The sequence below is a fragment of the Salmo salar genome, chromosome 12 (assembly GCF_965601325.2).
Source record: "Salmo salar chromosome 12, fSalSal1, whole genome shotgun sequence".
Lineage (NCBI taxonomy): Eukaryota > Metazoa > Chordata > Actinopteri > Salmoniformes > Salmonidae > Salmo > Salmo salar.
This window is the reverse complement of record NC_138302.1, coordinates 35,107,160-35,121,864: the sequence shown is the minus strand read 5'-3', so window position 1 is coordinate 35,121,864 and position 14,705 is coordinate 35,107,160. Positions and strand designations below refer to the sequence as shown.

General features: G+C 42.9%; 1 protein-coding gene across 1 annotated transcript in view; it reads right to left on the bottom strand.

The window, feature by feature from the left end:
• LOC106564881 (voltage-dependent calcium channel gamma-5 subunit) overlaps nucleotides 1-14,357 on the bottom strand; it is a 30,567-nt gene extending 16,210 nt beyond the window's left edge. Inside the window, exons 1-3 of the mRNA XM_014131367.3 lie at nucleotides 13,946-14,357; nucleotides 4,227-4,466; nucleotides 190-276 (exon numbers count right to left, since the gene is read on the bottom strand). Of these exons, the coding sequence (XP_013986842.1) occupies nucleotides 190-276; nucleotides 4,227-4,422 (283 nt within the window). The 5' untranslated portion in view covers nucleotides 4,423-4,466; nucleotides 13,946-14,357. The remainder of the gene's footprint in view (nucleotides 1-189; nucleotides 277-4,226; nucleotides 4,467-13,945) is intronic.
• Nucleotides 14,358-14,705: the final 348 nt, after the last annotated feature.

The following is a 14,705-nucleotide window of genomic DNA, read 5'->3' as shown; positions in this document are numbered from 1 at the left end:
AAATTTGAATTTTGACATTTATTTGGATTCAAATTTGCCGCTCTTGAAATGCACCTGCTGTTGATGGAGTGCACCACGGGTGGCACGCTAGCGTCCCACCTAGCCCATAGAGGTTAAGACACTTGATATGTCCCCAGAACAGAGGAAGATGACACTGAGATGAGCGTATGACAAGTCTTCTTCACTTACTCAGCACACTAACTGTAGACTCCGACGTCAGCTGCACGTTGGTGGGCATCACATACTCAATGGTGAAACAACGGCCCTTCTCATCTCCTACAACACAAGCAAAGGAGAAGACGGCATTTATGAACCCTTTATTACACCTTTAACATTGAATACAAAGCCCACACACTTGGGGCTCATCGCTAGAAAAGGGGGTAAGTAGAGTTAATCAATGGAATTGTGCAGGAATGAAATGGCATGAACGTAGATGAATAGGAAGTAGACGAGAACTGTTGCATAGAGTTGGAATAGGGAATAGACATAGGAGAGAACTGTTGCATTGACCTGGGAATAGACATAGGTGAGAACTGTTGCATAGAGTTGTGTTAATGGATTTAAACAGACATAGACACCAGGGTTGTTAGATCAGGAAAGAGGAAGATAGAAGTGTTTGTTCCAACACCCAGCCATGACATTTTATCATCCTGTCCTGTGACAAAAGAGTGTTTATTTTAATTTCACCCTACCCACAGGTGATGGTGTGTGTGTGCGCGCATGTATGCATGCGTGCGTGGTTTTGAATCTCTCTCACGCTGCCGTCTTAACAGTAATTAACCCTCTTCAACAAGAGTGTCTTGGCTGTCAGTCTGGTATAATTTAATTACTAGAAGGCTAGTGATGAAGAGCCATGGGATCCCTCGCTGCCTTATTAAGCCACAATGGCCCGTCCCAAATGGCACCCTATTCCCTAAATAGTGCACTACTTTTGACCAGCGCTCTGGTCAAAAGAAATGCACTATGTAGGGAAAAGGGGGGCATTTGGAACGCATCCCATATTGTGTCAACGATGACAAACACCATTAACAGTAACACTAGACAAGTCACAATTATACAGAGATTGCAGCAAATGGATTTATAATGATGTTGCACAACTATTGCTGTGGCGATGGACTGCAGTAAAATGTATTAAATAATAAATGGAATCAAATTTGACTGCAACTTTCAGACATACTATATGTTCATAAATACTATTCAGCTCTGCCCAGAAAAACAATCAAAATTAAAGCACCATTTCCCAGCATTGTACCAGGTTAGGCCAAGAGGAGGACTTGGTGAACCATGGTTAGATGGTTTGGTGGAATGGAATAAAAGGACATGTATTTGTACAGTACCCCTACATGTCCAAAGCAGGTCCCCAGTTTCTGGTCTGGAGCGTGAAGTCACAAGGTCTGCAGGTCGTCTACTTCATTGCAACCTAGCGCTGCCAAAAGCCATGGTTCGCCCAAGAAAGCCTACGTAAATTCTAATCGCCAGAATGGCCCCAAGATTTTGAGGGAGGTTTTGGTCTCTAAAATGAGTTTATTATGATCAAGTTCGATCCCAAAATGAATTTTTAAAGTTCGCTACAAATCAATAGATTGAATTAAACAGTGATCCATTCTGACTACTACATTTGTAGTCATACAGAACCATGTACTGAAACAGACCAATCACAGGCGGGTAGGCTACGAGGAAGTGCCATTCAGCAATATGGCGCTCTTCAAATTTTCCATAGGAACGCATGGATGACATTAGCACTATCTACTGGTTTTAATGTCTATGGTCCAAAGTCGATAGGTGGCTTATTTCAGTTTGTTCTAACTCAATATAACAAATCCCCTTCATTTTTCTTACTCGCTATGAGGTGGTTTACGGGACTCATATTAAGCATACTCCTGGACTAAAAAGCATGTTCAATGGAAAATCTCTAAAGGTGTCTTCCAGTCCAGGAAACTGGCCTTATGTGCATGTCGATCAACCAGTGACCTGTTTTTCTATTTCTAACTACTATAGCACCCTAGTCAGAACATCTTCCCAGTCTCATGGACATGAGAGAAGTGAGCTTTTATACATCAGTGGATTGACCAGAGTCAATACAAGTACAAATCAAACAGAGACTGGGACCAACAGCTGCATTTAACACTACCACTCAACGGACGCTACGCAGCATCAATACTGGGCATAACACAGCCCATTCACTCTATATGTTGTAATGATGTATCATAACAGTACTGAGTCAGATAGTGACAGACACACAGGGCCTAACTCAACACAAGTCTAGAGCTTCTGGGTCAAACAGACAGCTAGCTGGGGCAGTTTAGCAACAAGGCCATTAAATCGCCGCGAAAACACATCAAACATATCATGTTGACAGTGTTTTGCTTGAGAACATGGAGGTCAGGATGGACACTGAGGGCAAAAAATACATGTTACATAGAAGTACCTAGGAATGTGCTTTGTACCATCATGTCAGTTTGTGATACTTCCTGGAAAGTATAATGCTGGTGAAGGGAGAAATTAGCCCGTCCTCCCCATTTCTACCTCCACCAGCCTTCACTGGTATAATGGCAATATAGAAATAAATCCTGTTTATTATCCTGACAAATATTACTTGGCAAGTGCATGCATTTTAAATACAGTAAATGTTAGCTCATTAGTTTCATTTTAATGCACTGGCTACATTTGATTGTGTCAGCCTCAGTATCCAGAGGCTACCTAGGGAGAGAGTACAGTACATCAGCGAGGAAGTGAATACCTGGTTTACTGCTCGGAAACACTTTGAAAGATAGCGTCGCTAAGACAGAAAAGGCGTGAAAGTTAGTACTTCCTGCTTCCACTTCAAGCTCCCAGCATGTCTCAGTGCAGTGGGGGGGTGGGGGTCGGAAGGGGAGGAGCATCCCTGTGATAGGGCACAAGGTAACCATGCAGGGTGGAGAAAAGCCGGTGTTAGTTCCCCTTTAAACAAGGCTTTTCACAGTTAGAGTAGAAGGAGAAAGTGAACAGGGATGTTGGGTTAGCTTGGCTAGTAGGGTCACTACTGCGTCTTCAGAAAGTGGGCCAGTTTATGGACCTGGATAATAATACAGGTGTTGTATGCTGGAATGACGAGCGGCATGGCCAGCGCTGAGGAACAGTTCAGCAATGGGACACATAGGGTAGTGACAAAGGAAAAAGAGAACGTAGAAGAGCATGATTTTTTTCACCGTCAGCGTCCTAGAGCGAGAGAGCAGCCAGGCTGAGTTGATAGGACATGGTAATAACCCAACATGGGTAGACAGGGTAACTCAAGGACAGATTATTGGGACGTAGCCTAGAGGGAGAGGAGAGAGAAGAGGATGAACAAGAGTGGGTCCTGTGACAGTCTAGTGAATCAGCCTGGAGTGCCAGCCTGTTTCTCCTCCTCGCCAACTCCTGTCATCACTTACCAAAACAGAAACAGACTGGCACCGAGACCATCTAGAAGCTACCAGTCAGACGTAGAAACTTCAGATACTGAAGTAAACAACGGTCAGTGTCCCTGAATGGTTAAGGGTTATGATGATCTTGGGACACCTAAGGGGCAGCATCTACCTTGATCCTAGATTTGTGCCTAAGGGTAAGGGGCAACATCTAGGTTGGCAGGTAGTTTAGCGGCTGGAGCGTTGGGCCAGTAACCGAAAGCTGGTTCTAATACCCGAGCCGACAAAGTAAAAATCTGACTATGTGTCCCTGAGCAAGGCACTTACCCCCAACTTGCTCCAGGGGCGCCGTACTACTAAACTCGTAGAAAAAAGGTGTTATCTAGAACCTTAAAGGGGTATTTGGCAGTCCCCATAGAATAACCTTTTTTTTGGTTCCAGATAGAATCCTTTTTGGTTCCAGGTATAACCCTCTGTAGAAAGGGTACATACAACCCAAATGGTTCCACCAAAAGGGTTCTTTGGCTATCCCAATAGGAGAACCCTTTTAGGTTATATGTTCCAAAAGGGTTCTACCTGGAACCAAAAAGGGTTCTCCATGGGGACAGCGAAAGAACCCTTTCGGAAACCTTTTTTCTAAGAGTGTATGGCTGACCCCGTAAAACCACATATATCTTTTTTTTTATTGACCTTGATTTTACATTTGTGCCTGAAGGGCAACATCTCACCAAATATGAATCAGACCCTCCACAGCTCTGACTGCAGGGACATATGTATCTCTAATCTGAACTGATCCTAGATCTGTAATTAAGGGGCAACGTCTACCCCTAATCAGAAACTTACCAGCTGTGAAGCAGACCCTCCAGAGGCCCGAGTGCAGGGACATGCGTAACTCAGTGCTCTGGTTGAGGGGCAGGATGACGCCCTCCTCCAGATAGAGCCAGTAGTCAGTACTGACAGCGATGCCCAGCAGGCCCAGGGCGCACACAGCGAACACGCTGCTTAGCACTGTCAACACCTTCCTGCCACACAGGGTCATACCACATCCACAACTGCAGGGGGCACCGCCGGCAGAAAGAGGAGCTGCAGGGAGACAGAGAGGATGGGTTAGTGGAGAGTTAATAGAAAGTGGTCGGTGTCACAGCAGTCAACGATAAGGCCATGTCTATGTCCTAATGGTCAATAAGGCAATGGCTAACACCCAATGGTCAATCCTGCGTCCCAGTTGTCAATTGCCAGACAAACTTGTAGGTAGTTTAAGCCATGAGCGTTACCTGGGAGGCAGCTCTGCCGGCCAGGCATGTCTCAATGTATAAAAAAAAATGTCCCAGTAATCCTCCCTGCTCTCCTTTCCATCCTGACATCTAATCGGTGTATCATAGTTCAGTGTACTTTTATATTAGTGTATTACTTTGTCAGTTTAGCTGCATTTTCTTTTTAAGTAAGGAAAATCTAGCCTAGTGTCCTGATCTCAAAATATTTTTTTGAAGAACCATACAGTGTATCATGCTTCATGAACATTGGGCGGATTTTGAAAAAGCTGAACTTTGAACTGCAGTTGTAGGTCTGTCTGCCCTCGCTTTGCCTCAGGCCAAAACCACACACACACCACTAATAGTTCTGGGGAGGCCTGTGAATTACTCCTCATATTCCATAATTCAGCCCATCTGATTAACACACCAACATGATCCAGTCAAGACCCATCTGATTAACACAACAGCATGATCCAGTCAAGACCCATCTGATTAACACACCAACATGATCCAGTCAAGACCCATCTGATTAACACACCAACATGATCCAGTCAAGACCCATCTGATTAACACAACGCATGATCCAGTCAAGACCCATCTGATTAACACAACAGCATGATCCAGTCAAGACCCATCTGATTAACACAACAACATGATCCTGTCAAGCAAAAGTGTAGCAGTCTTACACTATGGTGGTGTGACATATGCAACAGCATATTGATGTTGATGCTCATCAGTCATAAGCAGCACTGATCACTTGGTTGCAGTAGCTGTTGCCCACGCTAGCTGGAAGCCTGGTTTCTGGGCATGCATGGGGATATGTGTTGAAAAGGCAGTCCTTTTACATAACGAGTTGTCTGTTTACTGTCACTGGCTGTTTTTGAGTGGGAGTGTGTGTGAGAGAGAAATACCAGTCTATTCAGGCTTTGTTTTTCTCTCTTTGCATGGCCTCACGATCCCATGTATCACGATATTGATAACATGGCCTCAGGGCCCCTTGTATCATGATATTGATAATATATGGGTACAAATGTATAAGATGAGACTAATGCATCTCATTTAAAGGGCTTTTGCATGTTCATCGTTTCAAAGGACTGACTCCGAGCCATTGGTGTGACAGTGGTAATGTAAATATCTCATCTGACCTCTGACTGTGGATGCAACACGTCATCTCTCCCACTACGGTTGACTCACTATGGTACAGCTATGCGTGTAATGACACTGGCCTATTCTATCATTACCAATGAACCACTTTATAATTTGGACAATTAGAAAATCAATTCCATTTAATTAGAAGTGGATGAAGGCAAAAGGTCCATAGGCCTTCTCTTCAAACCAAAGGTAAATTTGGGCCACGTAGCTCACTCAGAGGTGGAAAATTACCATTGGTCAGCTATCAGGAAGGAAAGGAGACGAGGTGATAAAGTGATTGGGACACAGCCATAGACTCACCAGTCAATCAAATGGGACTTTTTAGCACAAAGGTCCAGCAGGTGTAAGCAATGAGGGGAAAGCAAATGAGGGCCATTATCAGGTAGCCAATCAGTCCCCATTCAGTACAGCTCTTACCCACACATCCACTTAGACATTAATACCAGCCTTTCAACACCAGTGGCTTCGCTAGCATGTGACACACTAGCTTGCGTGTGACGCACAAGGCCATTCATTGACAGGCTACTGTGTTTTATCATAGGGTGGTTAACGTTCGATGCTAACATCCAGTTGTGCTCGTTACTCCCACACACACGGCATCATTACCAAACATCTAAAAATGGAGATCTATCAAGGAAGTTTGAGCTTCAATGTATAGAAGGCCTACTTCCTGGTGTAGACAAAACTACAGTTTTCTAAATAAAAACATTTCAAATGATAGATAACTATAAAATGACAAAACGCTATGCCTCGAATAACAGGACACTGAATGACAGAACACTGAATGACAATGCAAAATGACAGAACACTAAATCACAATACCGACAGAGCACCAAATGACAGAATACTAAATTATACAAAACATAATGACCGAATAAATGACAGAACATTAAATGACAGAACAGCCTGACTGTTGATCACGCGTCATCAGTGCAAGATGGTTTAAAAATGTACAGACGTCATTAGTCCTTGTGCGATCAGTCAGAAATAGTCGGTCCATATTAAAGTGGCTGGGGAATAGGGTAAAAGTGTGTGATTCTCCATTCCAACTCTATGGGACTGTATTTGGACGGTGACGTTTGCAGGCTTTTCGGGCTGGCTGTCACAGATGGGGAGACCGGTTGCCAGAGGGGCTCGACAAGTGTTTGGATGGGGAGAGAAGGGCCCACGATATTTGGAATGAACCGGAGACAAGTGGAGGCAGGGAGAACTTTGCCATGCCTGGCTTGGCTACATAGTCACTATCTGATGCTGAAAGATGAGGACTTTTAGGATTTGAACCAATATGGACCTGCAATTCAGAAGAAATAGAGTAGAAATGTTTTAAAGCTTTCAGTTGGGAAAAAAAAGTATTATTATTATTATTTTTGATTTGCCTGTGTACATTAATGCTGGTTAACTGGTTCTATGAAGTGTCCAAACAGCTACTTCCACAGGAAGTTATTAGCAAAGATATTCTGTTGTATATTCATGAACTCTTACACCAGGAGAAAGCAACCAGTGCAGGGTGTTGTTGACTTTTGGGTCATATACAAGTAAAAGACTAGGAGAAATATCCAGACAGACTTATCTTTTCTACAGTGAAAATACCAGGCAGTCAGAAGTGGGAATGCAGTTTCATCTAGTTGACGTCTAAGTGTCATGGTGAAATAGTTGCCGTTAGGGCAGAACAATATCCTCTACCTCAACATGAAAATGAGAAAGAAAACTAAAATATTACATATTAATCTTATTTCCAATTCCCTTAGATGTCATTATCCTAGTGGCAGCAACCTTTTGAGGAGCCATTTGCTCTGCCCACCCAAAGGATAGCACGATTAAATGCTCATCATCAGTAGCTAGTGGTGTTTTGATTTTGGAATCATCCGTTTTTTTTAACAAGTTTCCTAGATTGGTATGGATCCACGTATAAGTGTCACATCTTAGACAAAAGACAGAATCCAAACAGGGAGTCTATTTAAGCAATAAGGCCCAAGGGGGTGTGGTATATGGCCAATATACAACAGCTAAGGGCTGTTTCTTAGGCACGACACAATTAGAGTACAGTAATTTCCGGACTATTAAGCGCACCTGAATATAAGCTGCACCCACTGAATTTAAAAAATATATATTATTTTGAACATAAATAAGCCGCACATGTCTATAAGCCGCAGGTGCCTACCGGTACATTGAAACAAATGAACTTTACACAGGCTTTAACGAAACACGGCTTGTAACTAAAATAAATAGGCTTTAACGAAACACTGCTTGTAACAAAAAACAACATCTCATCATCGACTCATTAAGACCAAGCTCCCGTGCAGCAGCTCCATTTCCTTTTCCAACAGCCAGATCCAATCGCCTTCAACTTGAAAGCTGCATCATATGCATTTCTCCGTGTCTTTGCCACGATGAGGGTGACAAAATGACTACTGTAATCAGAATGATGGGAAGTTTGAGAGCGCTCGATTTAATCTAAACAGTAAACAAAAAAGTTGTTTGACCTTAACCCGTTCGGCAATTTCATTGGTCTAATGAAAGCTTCATGCCGCCAAAAAACTGAGCACGTCACAGAATGTGTTTTTTTTTGAAAAAAAAAATTGAAAGCGGGAAAAATCCATATATTAGCCACGTCATTGTTTAAGCCGCGAGGTTCAAAGCCTGGGAAAAAAGTTGCGGCTTATAGTCCGGAATTTACAGTAGTAAAAATACATTGTCATACACCATGGTATACGTTCTGATATACCACAGCTTTCAGCCAATCAGCATTCAGAGCTAGAACCACCCAGTTGATAATTTCGAATATATCATTGTTTGAGAGTGTCATTGTGTCCCTTCCTCGCCACTTGAAGCACAGTCTTGGCAAAGGCTTAATACCTGTTGCCATGGTACAGTGGGGAGTACAGGGAGCTATGATCATGTCCAACTTACCAGTTCAATGTGTGAGTCATTGGTTTCCAAGAAACTGATCGACAAATGCACATAACACACATGCTTGCATCTGCACACACACTTTTCGGATTAGATCAAAGGATACCCACAGCCAATAACCAAATTCTCCATGTCCATTCACACGCACACACAAAGAGATCAACAGGCCCCATTCAATCTACTATGAATACTAATTCAGTCCACACATTGTTCCAGCCCGTATGGGATTATGAATGGCGATTGATCCGAGAAAAACTGTCTATTGACCAATGTTTCTCATTAGATGTTCAAAGCTTCCAGGGCCTAAGCCGGGAGATCCAAAAAGCCTCAGTCCCTCTTTGCATTATAACAAACTACCTTTGAAGAAGATGGGCACATCCATTCTGTGACTAGAATACAATACACGGATGAACACCCAACAGCAACAATCTAGTGAACCGTACTTTCTGTTTAGTGTCTGGTAGTTTTTATTATTATAGAAACCTAACAGTCTTATTTGATAGCACCTGAAGCCATTTTGACCATGCACCTAATCTGGGTTATGTTCATAAAGGCAAGCAATAGAAAATGCTTTAAAATATTCTGCAACAGAAAACTAAAGTGATAGTTTCTTGTTAGACAAGTCCCATTTCTGTTTTATTTTTGTCCAGTTGGTGCCTTATGAATATGACCCAGGTCTGTTCTGTGGTGTGTTTCCCGCCACTCACCACGCGAGGGCGGGGTTTATTTTAACAGCGACCAAAAGCCAATTTATACTTGATCCGAAAATGTGGTCGGAGGCTTCGTATGGAGGGTGTGACGCAATTGCAGAGCCTCCGGAAGAATACAGAGGCCAAATCAAGCTCCGTACCACATCACCGTGCGCCTCTCAAATTTTGGTATAATGTGGATGGCTCCGTATAGACATGATTGGTTGACGGTAGGTTGGGGCGGGAGGTTCTGTATAAACAAACTCACTTCCTTGACAACAGCTCTGCTCCGCGAAGTGCAAAAAGTATGTTTGCTCTGACTTCGGCGGAGGCCGCATCGCAGTAAATGCTGTGTGGCCACAGCAGATATCAGATTGACCATGCATCTAACTGTCTCCAGTGGAATGGAACCCACTGCATCATCACAAATGAAACTAGGTCAGTCAATACTCTCGATGTCCATTCAATTAGCACGCACCCAGCCTCATCAGCCTCTATTCAATCCAAAAACCAACTACCGTTTAACACAACAGTCAGAAAATCAATGATGGGAAAAAAACAACCTGCAATGAATCAGAACTCTGTTCCCAGAACTCACAGCCTCATGGGAAAAGGGTGGTCACTGGTCAGGATCACATATGGAATTTATGTTTCGTCTTTTGATATTGATATTTTTAGGCTAAGGCGTTATCCATTGGTTGTTTGGAGGAACCGTCCTTGTTATAACCTATGGGCTAGTGTAATTTGGGATTTGTAGAGTTCGATTTACACGTCATCGACTGTGTTTGTAGATGTTGCTAATAGGCTATACCAGCTCATTTTAATACCAAGCATTCTGAACATAGCAGCTCATTTTAATACCAAGCATTCTGAACATAGCAGCTCATTTTAATACCAAGCATTCTGAACATAGCAGCTCATTTTAATACCAAGCATTCTGAACATAGCAGCTCATTTTAATACCAAGCATTCTGAACATAGCAGCTCATTTTAATACCAAGCATTCTGAACATAGCAGCTCATTTTAATACCAAGCATTCTGAACATAGCAGCTCATACAAATTCAACACTATAAACAACCAATTAGGCTTCTATTACCTAACTGACTTGGTCCCTACCACTGAACGTGATTCTCACACTAGGACCTGGTTATAATCCAACACAATAACAACTGGAGTTACTCAAACATTTGTCAGTAGTAGAACAGAAATGCATGTTAACCAAAATGTCTTTGTTTTTTTTACATTATTTCTCTGTCACTGTCAAGGATTCGTCTGTACACTCCTTTCGGGAAAGCCACTGACCCAGTTTCCATGACGGCCGGATGTCGCTATGCTCCGTCTCCAGAGTAACGTGGCCTGTGTGTTCCACTGATGCAAGTTGGCGGTCAGCGGGGTGGACAGCATCAGAGGACTATAGAGCCCTGGGGACAGTGGCTGGACACAGGGGACATGACATGGGGCCCCAACACAGCTATGGAGGGAGCTAGCAGTTAGCTAGCCACAATCATCACCCTCCATAGCCCCTGTATATAACACTAGCATACAGTAGCATAGGCACTACAGGGCTGTGCTAAATCAGTCATACTCATACGGCAAACAGTCTTCCTGACCTACAAAACACTCCGAGACTCCCGGTACTCTTCCCCAGCACCATGCTTACAATAGTATTTACTATAAGTCACAAGAGACTATTGTTAGTAACGCTGTATTTTTGGCTATAAAAACATCTCAAAACCTGTCACTTAGCCCAAAAATAAATACCAGGCAAAGGGATGGCATAAAGGTCATGTTATTTCACCACTGTGCTCCCAAAACAACATTCCAATGGCCCTCAATCTAAATATTTCAATTTCCACAACAAAAAAGAGGGTTTCATTTTGAACACAAACTCAACCCAACAGTTAAACCTCTGGAGACTCTGCAGAGGGCATCTTACCAGCCTTGAGTCTTTAGGGTTCAGAGGCAACAACGGACTGCCTCTGACTGAGTGCCTGGGGACAGTTCATGTCAGAACATGTTAGTAGGCTTGAGCAGTGCTTGCCTCGCTCCAAGCCTTTTATGCTGCTCCAAAGGCATCTCCCTGACAGATCTCAGCCAGTGTTTCTTGGCTGTGCTCGCCTCTTCGGTCACACTTTATTTGGATAGTTTGTTGATAGTATGACTAAAATCGGGACGATCTGTTGATAAGCAACTGCTTGCTAAGGTTACAGTAAGGGTCAGGGTTACGTTTAGAATAAGGGTTAGGGTTAAGGTTTGGGGTAGGGTAAGGGTTAAATTTAGGGTAAGGATAAGGGTTAAGGTTAGAGTCTGAAGATAATCTGTAGAGCATCTACAGATTGACTATCCAAATAAAGTGTTTCCGCCTCTTCAAACAAGGCCAGAATGTCAGCAGCCTGTCAATCAACTGATCCTAAAATAAGAGTAACTGTGGTGATCATTTTCTCAAATAGAATCTTTCAGATGACACTCCACTGTTGATTATGTCAGAAATCTATATTGGATCTGTTCAAATGCATTTTCACTTAAAATAAAACACATAAATTAGTATCTTTATACCTCAGCTGTAGGACATTGAAACTGTATGCTACGATGAAGTCTCCCACGGTTCATAACATACGTCATGTTTGAGGGGCAAATGGCAAAACACAGCCAGTCACCCGGAGAAATGGCACATTCGCTGGCTTTGTCATGTGACCAAGTACTCTCTCTTTTAGTGCTTAACTTGGCCATGTCTCTTGTGTGCGGCACAATACTAAAGGTTCCCACATTAAGGAAGACTGAATATATCAGGAATCAGGGTAAGACCCAGATGCAGACCGTGTCGAAGTAACAATGTTTATTACAGCAACAGCAGCAAAGGAACAGGACAGCAGTCAGGTTCAGGTCTGGCAGAGGTCAGTAATCCAGAGATGGGGCAAAGGTACATGACGCCAGGCAGGGTCAGGCAGAGTGGTCAGGTGGGTGGGTGGGTACAGGGTCAGGACAGGCAAGGGTCAAAACCCAGGAGGACGAGAAAAGAGAGACTGGGGAAAGCAGGAGCTGACACAAAAACGCTGGTTGGCTTGACAAACAAGGTGAACTGGCAACAGACAAACCGAGAACACAGGTATAAATACACAGGGGATAATGGGGAAGACGGGCGACACCTGGAGGGGGGTGTAGACAATCACAAGGACAGGTGAAAGATCAGGGTGTGACAATAGGCTAACGAGCCAGTCGGAAGAAACAGAACTTACATGTAAAAGTCACGAGTCAGTGTGTTGTTATGACAGTGCCATAGGAGAGAGGAGACAGACGGAAGCATAGGCAGGCTGGCTGAGACAGTGCAATAGTGTAAAGCGGACAGACAGGAGGACAGACTGTACAAGAAGAGGCAGGCTCTGTGATATGGGACCTCCAACAGAAAAAGAGGGAGAGTGGTATTAGCTCCCTGTCAAACAGATTCTGTGTCAGTGTACATTGGCTGTGAACTAGCCTGTGATAACTGCCAGAAGGTTAAATAACATAGGTATGTGTTCATGACTGCCAGTCTCCAAGGCTACAGGCATGTATAGGCTTGGCAGATAACTAATTTCTCTCTTACTTCATTATGACTTTTCAACAGCAATTTTAAGTCAGTTTTACTCAAAACGATAGTTAGTTGGTCTTTGATTATGTAACCTTTATTTAGCCAGGTAAGCTAGTTGAGAACAAGTTCTCATTTACAACTGCGACCTGGCCAAGATAAAGCAAAGCAGTGCGACACAAACAACAGAGTTACACATGGAATAAACAAACAGTCAATAACACTATTCAGTAATGTAAAGTTAGAACGTTTTCGATCGTTTCAGGTTTGGGAGTTTGATCACAGTGATAGCATATTTCACTATCAAACGTATTACAGCATCACATAACTCAAACCACCAAACAAAATCGATACTGACTCCACTTTCCACCAACGTCTGCCTGGTCCTGCTCTTCAGTAATGCACTAAACCTAAGTTAAATTACCTAGTGGGATGCGTTCAATATCGTTTCGATTTTCAAAGCAAGGGCTTGCAATTATATCTATAATAGCCTGCCAACAACGTCAATTCCAGACTTCTCTTTAAAAATATATATCTCAATGCTTACACATTAGTTCATGCTGAAAATATCGTTCCCACACAGTCGTAAAAACTACCTGTTCGTATTCACATCGACATGGTAAAAAGTTATGTTTATGGAAGTGAAGGTTTTCCCTCCACATAATACAGCCTACACCGTTCTCATTAACTGACTAAATGGGTTTGAATATTTATACAAAGGATAGTGTTTGTATCATTATTCGACCTTTCGTTTTTTTTACATTGCTAGAGCCTACAACCCAGGAATAAGCTTAAGCTTCTAAAACTAATGCTTCGAAAAGTAATTTATTTTTACAGAGCAGCGAATGAAGAAAACAATAGTATATAACGTGGAGACGAACAAACTAAAGAGGCGCTTCTGAGCGCCTATATCTCAACTGAATACATTTCGGACAGCCTACTAAAAGACACTTCAAAAGGGAAGGAAATAATTGAAATAAACATTGTTTACCTTCACAAATAAGCCTCGTCGATGAAAGCGCTATTTTTCTTACAATACTGTTCCTCTCGTGTCGCTCTACACTTGTCTACAGTTGACTCGCAGAGAAGCAGTGGATGTGTCGCGCGCTTAGTGCCCCACGACAGGACAATACTCGTTGCGCACTCCACTTCTGCCTGGCGCCAGCAGTTGGGCAGCCTTTAGGGATATGGTTAGCCTATGAAGCTTCACTGATTATTAAACAAAATCAAAGTTCGCTTTTGCGAAATGCAGCCCACAAATAATGTCCCTCTTTTGGATAAAACTACGGTCCAGAGATTGGCATCCATGGACTTTCCTTCATCAACGTTGTGGATTCGAGTGAGCTGAATACTACACAGCTGTTCAATCAAGCATCAAACCCACGACGAAGCTTCCATCATGTGACATGCAAGACAAACGCCTGTGGGTGACTTCAGCGTCATAACCCATTTAATAAAAAAAAAATATATATATTATGGATAATATGAGCACTTTTGTTTTTTGGGTGGGTAGCCAACCACCCCCAAAGTTTTAATTATTTACTACATTATTACAGATTTTGTCTGATTATGGTATGGTATTTATGTGTGCATAACATTTACAAAGCATTACAACTAAATGTAGCACTGACCCCCCCCCCCCCCCCCAAGGGGGATCTACTTTTCCTGGCACAATTTGTTAGGCCTATGCATGTTTGTTCTGGCATCAGTGAAGCTGCGACCTGTTATTCTTCCCGTCTATCCATGTTCTT